General features: G+C 43.4%; 1 protein-coding gene across 2 annotated transcripts in view; it reads left to right on the top strand.

The window, feature by feature from the left end:
- The first annotated feature begins 3949 nt into the window (after positions 1–3949).
- The window catches only part of fbxl2 (F-box and leucine-rich repeat protein 2), a 14067-nt gene continuing 10118 nt past the window's right edge, over positions 3950–7898 (top strand). For both annotated transcript variants that reach the window (XM_026347844.1, XM_026347845.1), the window contains exon 1: positions 3950–4470. In XM_026347844.1, the coding sequence (XP_026203629.1) occupies positions 4441–4470 (30 nt within the window). In that variant the 5' untranslated portion in view covers positions 3950–4440. The remainder of the gene's footprint in view (positions 4471–7898) is intronic.

Below are 7898 nucleotides of genomic sequence, written 5' to 3' on the forward strand. Positions count from 1 at the left end.
GAAAACTGGCGCGTCCCCGTTAGTAAATACGTCACGGCTCAAAATCTTCAGGGTGGGCAGAGATGGTCAGAGAGAGTCTCTCGGATTGCTCCTTTACAGAGGGAACCAGGGGGGGGATGAGGGGATTTTAAAAGCGCAGCTGCTCCAGGGAGCTTGATCAAGACACAGTACGTGTGCCTGCTCGTTCCCTGTGAGCTGATGGATAAAAAAGCTCCTGTTAAATATTTCAAAATGGGAATTAATGAGGAACAATGACACATTAACACTGAATTGCTATTTATAGACAAGTTCAAACCCTGTGGCTAATAAAGCCCCTCCGGTTCAGTACATCCAAATGGAGAATTTTAATTAAGGCAAACTGTCCCTGCTACCATCAGCCAAACTTCTGTCTGTCCCTGTGTTGGAGGATGGGGGGGGGAGGCTCTTGGTGAGCAAGATAAAGATGGCTAATGAATTGTTTCCCTGACTCTGCAGGTGAAGATAACCCATAAACAAAAAACCTAAATCATGTGTTCCACCCTCTATAAACGCTGCAGCTGTTATCACAGTCTGTCCATGTGCCTTTTAAAACACAACACACACAATAGATGCATGTGCAATAGGATGTGTGAAGCGTCTGTTAGAATTTCTTCCTCTGACTGCGTGTTTGGGCATTGTCTCATCTGCAAGCAACAAGTTCATCACTGGCCTCCTTTGCTGCACTTGAACTTGGTGACAGTAACAGATCGAGGAAGCTCATGTCCAGTTTTCACGTGAAATACGTCAGCAGGTGAAGTTTCCTTGTTGTCGTGGATCAGAGCTTTTGGTGTAAGCTGTATAAGCAAAGGATGAAAAAGGAAAGAGGCTGCAAAGGAAAAGGAAGATACTTGTGGAAAGGACTGTTTGACTGCTCCCTGCTGCAGAAAATCATGGGTGTGAATCCAAGTGAGACAAAACCGCAGACAGTCAAGGACAGGAGCAACGTGTACGTTTGTGTGCAGAGGCATGCACACCCATATCATGCATTTCTTTTAGAAATCCCTTAAGGAGTGACATCATTATTGAGGATTCACACTTAGGCATTTTTCCATTTCTTTCTTTCACAGCCCACCTTTTCCATTTTCATAGTGCTCCATGTTCTCTGTGCCCCAGTGGAGTCGCTCATGCTGTTCTTTCATTCTGGTTTCAAATCCCATAATGGTGTTTTCTCCAGCTTCGCTCGGGCACCTCTCATACCTGTACTTACATCTTATAAATGTCCAATTCAGATGTTATCGAGGATAAGGTGTTTAAGGTGGGCTGGGGTCCTGAGTCATGACAAGGGCTATTTCTGGAGAAGTGGAGAAGGGGGGGGGTCTACGTACTGGAGAGAGGAGGAGGAGAGAGACAGTGATTCACACCTGCACCATCTCAGGCTGGTGAGAATTATGTTCGCCACAGGTGTCCGTGGGGGCACACGTACATCCAGACATCGCACAGGTGTGTAATCTCACAGGACAAACCCTTCAGACAATCTGTGGAAGTAAACACACACACACACACACACACACACACACACACACGTCAACCACAAGTGTGTTCTGAGTATGTGTGAGACAAGTGGCTTCCCATTTGAGACACATCCTGTCAGAATGGGGTGTAGTGCAGGTGTGTGATTGACTCAGAGGAAACATTGGTCATACTGGTGAAGCCAGGGACAAAGGGAGGACTGGTTCTGTCTCCATGGCAACAGCCTCCTAAACCTCCATCAGGGATATGTCAAGCAAAACAGGAACAGCTTCGAAAGCCAAAAGATGCATGCAGGGAAAATGTGGAAGGACTGATGTCTGTGTGTCTCCGTACTGTGAAAAAAATGTGTTTGCACAACATGATAAGATTTCATGCAGAGCTGAGCAGATAATCACACTAGATTTTTTATAAAAAAAAAAAAAAAAGACAACAACTCAAACACATCTTTACATATAATGGATGAAGCACAAAAGTCAAAACTATTTTGTGCTAACTGTGGACTTATATGTTTCTCCTGAAGGACTCTATAGAAACATCATGTGTTTAAAATAGCTGGCCCCGCTGACCATCAATGGAGTCACCGCGATCATCAGGACACATTCAACAATTCAACATGGAGCTGCCAGCCACAGCCGAGTCAGGATGAAAACAGCATGACGCTATTCAGAGAACCGAGATAATTAATTCTACTTTTGATGAGAGATTGTTAATTACCGTGAAGTCCAGTGACAGGGTGACACCAGAACTGCAAATGTGCTGCACCCAGATGAAAGACCACATCTGAGCGCTTGCATCATAAAATGCATTTGTTCATGTCTCCTCTGTCTGAGTCAGCTCTGAACCTTATTTATGTTGTGCAGTAATGCAAAAGCTTCAGAGCTTATTGATATGACGACAACTATTACAACTACAAGAAGAAGTAATGACACTGTTTGCAGTTCCTGCTTCTGCAAAAATTGGCAATTGGTCATTTTTGGTCAAGATGATGTTTAGAAAGTTTTGTTATATTAGTGTCAGCTCACACGTGTGACACATTAAAATATCTTTTGTAAAAATACTAATTGCCACACGGTGGGAATCTGGAAATCTACAGCACATGCATTTTATTCTGACTAGTTGTTATCTTAGAAGAACCAGTGAGAATATACCCTTCACATATTATTCTGTGCTATTCTGACTTCAGTGGTGGAGGAAGTACTCAGAACCTTTACAACATCACACTGAGCATTATGAGCAAAATATGCTTTAGGTATCAAAAGTATCATCAGTAATCATTATGCAGAGTGGTAGTAAAGAAAAAATAATGATGTGTCCTGGTAAACGTTACAGTTCTAATATTTTGTGTGTTAACTTAAAAAACATATTGTATTTCATCCATTATATGTTTAGTATGTTAAACATGCAGTTGTCATGTAACTGTAGTTGTTTGATGAAGTTGATGAAGTAAAAATGCTTCACAGATGTAGCTGTGCAGTAGATTTGAAATATTCAAATAAAGTAATATAAAGTATCACAGTTGTACTTGAATATTTGTACTTGGTTGGATTTAACCATTGAAATTTGAAATGAAGTGCGTGTCCTGACTTATTTACACAGAGCTGTGCTCCACATGCACTCACAACAGTAAACTTAGTGTAGAATTGATTGCGTCCTTGTGACAGAGCAGGACGTCTGCATGATAGCGCCCTCTACCTGTGGCGCTCGAGAGCGCCTGTAAAGATATTTCATTCAGGATCTATAACTCGCACTCAGGTCTGTCTGCAGCTCTGTGTTCAAAACCTGCAATAACAGGCCATGACTTAAATCCCAGTGGAAATACAACCAGTAAAAATAAATTTCACCTCAGTAAAGGTACAGACATATTATTAGGGAGTATCCTTATTAAAAGTGCTCATTATGCAGAATGAACTTTATTCAATTTTACTTCAAGACATTTCCCATGCACATTTATTATTATTATTTATTATTTCCTGCTTTCTAACTTTCACAATGTCACCACCTTATTAAATATTAGTTTAGTCTTATTAAGATTGTTAAACTGCTCAAACTGTATAATAAAGTTTTAATAATGTTATGTATTGATAACGGTTTAATAATAATAATAACAGTGCTACTGTTGTTTGGGTTCATTTTGCAGACCGTGTTGTTTCGGGTGCGTGTGACTGCAGGTTGAATCCTGAGTGTGAAGGTGTTGCAGATCTCCACTGGAGACAAAATCCTGGACCTGGCGTTCACAGATGCGAGTGTTTCCTTCTCCTAATCGGGCCACCGGTTCGCGTCAGGTCACGTCTCGGTGCCGCCACACGCGTGACTGCCCCGGTGTCTGCGGTCAAACTTGGACCCTTCGTGGCTTTTCTCCGTCAAATCTGCAGCAGCCCACAATCAAAACAAATCGACCACGCGTGCTTTTCCCGCAGCAGTGACGTCACATGCGCCCTCCCCTTCCCCGCAAGTAAACAGAAAACAGAGGAGGAGGAGGAGGAGGGGGGAGGAAACGCGCGTTCAGTGCGGGAGATGCGCCACGGGAGACGCACGGACGCGTTAATGTGCGGCTTCCCGTGGGTTTGTGCTGAACCTGGGAGCTCTGGGGCGCTGGAGCGATGAAGGGAGAGGCGGAAGTGAAGTCACTTGACAGACCGTCCATGTTATTATTGTTATTTCGGTAGCCCTGCGATGAGACGGGCTGCGAGCCGCTGGTCTCCGACACAACGACTGTTAGCGACACCGCAGGCCGCCCCGGACCGACACCACCCTCAGCACCGCCCCACTGACCCGGAGACGGGAGCCTCGCTGACGGCTGGGGGGAGGGCGTGAGGACCCAGCTCCAGCTCCAGCTCGGCTCCTACACTCCGACCGAGCAAAAATAAAACGGCGACAAAAACAATACGAGCTTTCGTCAGACGGCTCGACTGGTGTGTGCGCGGTTAGTGCCGGGGACGAGCCGCCGCAGACATGAACGGTATCACCAAGGGCCGGTTCGAGGTAGGACCGAGGGAGTGGACCACCAGCGGCTACACTGTTTGTTTCTAGTAGACGTGGGAGTCGTGGGCTTGTATAAGCAAAGTGTGTGCGTGTGTGTGTGTGTGCGTGTGTGTGCGTGCGCTCTGCTCCTCATTTAGCATGCAGTCGGGAGTCGAGGCGTTTTGTTGGTCAAGGGTAATCCAAAAATCCTGTTGTTGTCCTGCTGCACCAGCAGACAGGGACAACATGGAGCTCAGGGCTGCGGGACAGGAGGGCTGTGGCTGAGGATCGTCAATATATCAGGGCCGAGGCCGGCTGCCACTGTCGCCCGAGGTTACAGGCTTCGAGGAGGGGGCTGCAGATGGAGAGTAATGTTGTCAATACAAGCAGAGTAGCAGCACTCACTTAGTCATCACTTGGGTTTGGCAGACAACACTGCAAAACCTGTGGCACCTCCCGTGAGACCCGTGAATGACAGGTGCCACAGGAGGTTTGGCTGGTTTGGAGACTACACACGGTCCTTCTGTGTTCACCAGCCGCTATTAATGTAGTTTACACCACCTGTGACACGACAGTGATCATGTTTCCTCCCATAACCTGTGCACGTTTTCATGATGCTGATTTTTATTTCATCAAAGTGATCAAGACAAGGCCTCCCCCCCCCAGCTGAGTAATTGATCAAGAACAGCAGCAAAATGTTTAAATATAAACTCCCAGCGCATGGCCTAATGACCTCATGTCAGTTTTTCATTGTTTATTTCATTGGATCTTTATTCGATGAGGCTTCATGCAGCATTTTTATTCTGTAGCTTGTTAAGGCAAACATGTACCACTCTATGTACTATTGTATAGTTTAATATCTGACTGTAAGTTAGATTCCATCCATTTTTATTCTCCTTTATTAACAAGGGGCTGTTAAATAGCCCCTAACTGTGCAGTGCAGTATGTGAGTAATTGTACTTAGTTACTTTCCACCTTTACTCAGCTGTATGTAGTCCTACAGGTTGCACATGCACCTCCATTTGATACGTAATACCTGTGGTGGACTAATTACTGCGATTTGTCGTGTCAGCATTGTCTTCCTGATTGTGTACGAGCGTTGATTCAGCTCCCGTCCAACTGGTTGAGACTCCCTTTGGCTGTCGGCGTTGTTGATCTAAATATCATTCATACATAGCTGGGATTCTTTAGGGTTCGACTTGATGCTACTTGACTTTCTCCATCAGGTGTTCAGCTGCTTGTGAGTTGAGTAACTAAGGACTTGGGAGGGCTGCCTCATTGCTCAACACCTGAGTTATATCCTGAACACCTGGCACAGGCCTCTTGATGTGTTGTAGGCCAGAAATTGATCTGTGTGACCCAGATCTAATATCTTCATAGTTGCCTCTTGTGGCATAGAAACTTGAAACCGGAGCTAGATTTGCATATCCACCCTGTTGTGCACCGTCTAGGAATAGTGTGACTGCAGAGAGAAACTCCCAGCTTGGGAATGCTGCTCTGCTGACACAGGCGACGAGGGCACCACAAGGCAGAGGTGATCATTTTAATGAAGCGATGCCAAAGCTGCCTTTTGCGTTTGAGCCATGTCGTTGCATCTGGCAACTTTTTCCGTGGAGTTTCGGTTACATAACACGAGAGAGAGAGAGAGAGAGAGAGAGAGGCAGGATGCTAACATCTCTGTTGTTGACTTTCTTTCCACTGGCGCACGAATGAATTATGATATGATTTGGACTTTATCATTATTTGTTTTGCTGTTTATAAAACCCGCAACTTAAAGATCGCACAAGTAGAATTCATGGCACAGTTACTGCATCAGGTTGATTAGATTGTACAGGTGTACCTAATAAAGTGGCCAGCCGGTGCATGTTTTTATTTTTTTTACTTCCCCTTAGAATTGGTGCAAGGTGCACTTCTGTTCCCTTTTAGTGTGGACAATAGTTTTCATATTTATTTTTTATTTTTTGCCTGGAGCTAGAAGAAGTCAGATTGTACTACCTGTGCATGCGACAGCTTTTGAGTTGTGAAAATAGTGAAAGAAGGTCATCACAGCTTACAATGTTGTTAGATTTTTGTCTGAGCTAGTCCAAAACCCATTAATATTGAATTTACAGTGATATTAGCACAACGATTAGTCAGCCAGACAGAACAGAAATGTATTCAGCAACAATGGTGGCAGCTTCATAATGTCAGTGATGCAAATATGACAATATGTTGTTTTTCTTATTCTGTAGTAAACTGAATGTCTTTTGACTTTAGATAGTTTGTGACTGATGAAATTACTTTGGGTTCTTACTCACTGTTTCATAGTCTCATTATTATGTTAATTAGTGACTTGGAAATATAATCAGGTGGAGATAATGAATTTAATCATTAGTGGCAGCCCTACGTGTTACAGTAGGAAGAATTCTACATGTAATGTTTGATTACTTTCAAGTGACATAGTGCTAAATACTGTATAACTAAAACTGAAAGTCATGTGGTAATGATGGAAGCATTTGAACACTTCTGTAGAACTTTATTAAAACATTATTAAGCATAGCTGGCGGTAGATTGTAGATCGTATTGTTCAGTATGGAAGTACAGTAGCAAAAGAATATGTGAACCTTTTGGAACTCCGTGGCTTTCTGTATTAATTTATCATAAAATATGATCTGATCTTCATCTAAGTCAAGAGTATTAACAAATATCATGTGCCTAAAAAAAATAACACAAAAGAAATCTAATCTTTCATGTCTTTATTAAGAACAAACCTAATAACATCATAGTGCTAATGGAAAAAGTATGTGAACCCTTTAATTACTGGTTGAAGATCAGACCTGAACATTGTTCAGAAGGAGTTTTAGTCTGTTCTTCCTGCAGAGCTGCTTTAGCTCTGTCATATTCTTTGGACCCGTGTGTGGCTTTCTTAAAGTCGTTACATAGCATCTCTATTGGGTTGAGGTCTGGGCTCCGACTTGGCCACTCCAAAAGCCAGATTTTGTTTTTGTGAAGCCATTCTGTTGTGTGTCATCGTCCTGTAGCATCACCCAACTTCTACAGAGTTTAGCTGACATCCAGACATTCTCACATTATTCTGAAGGTTTTTTTTGTTACAGTCCATCTTCCCCCCCTAATCAATGCAAGCTGGCCAGGCCCTGATGCAGCAAATCATGATGTTTCCTCCACCATACTGAACAGTTGGGATCATGTTTTAATGATAATATGCAGTGACCTTTTCACAACAGAGGTAATGTAAACGTTCAATATAGTTTCAGTTTCATTTTGCCAATACTGCTGTGGAGTGTCAATGTGCTCTTTGGCAAACTTCAGGCGGTCAGCAATGTTTTTTTTAGTAAGCAGCAGCTTCCTTCGTGATGTCCTGTCATAGACACCTTGTTTGTTCAATGTTTTACCTACTGTAGACTCATGAACACAGATGTTAGCTAGTTCCAATGATGGCTTCAAATCTT

This window comes from Anabas testudineus, chromosome 11 (genome assembly GCF_900324465.2).
Source record: "Anabas testudineus chromosome 11, fAnaTes1.2, whole genome shotgun sequence".
In the NCBI taxonomy this organism is placed as follows: Eukaryota; Metazoa; Chordata; class Actinopteri; order Anabantiformes; family Anabantidae; genus Anabas; species Anabas testudineus.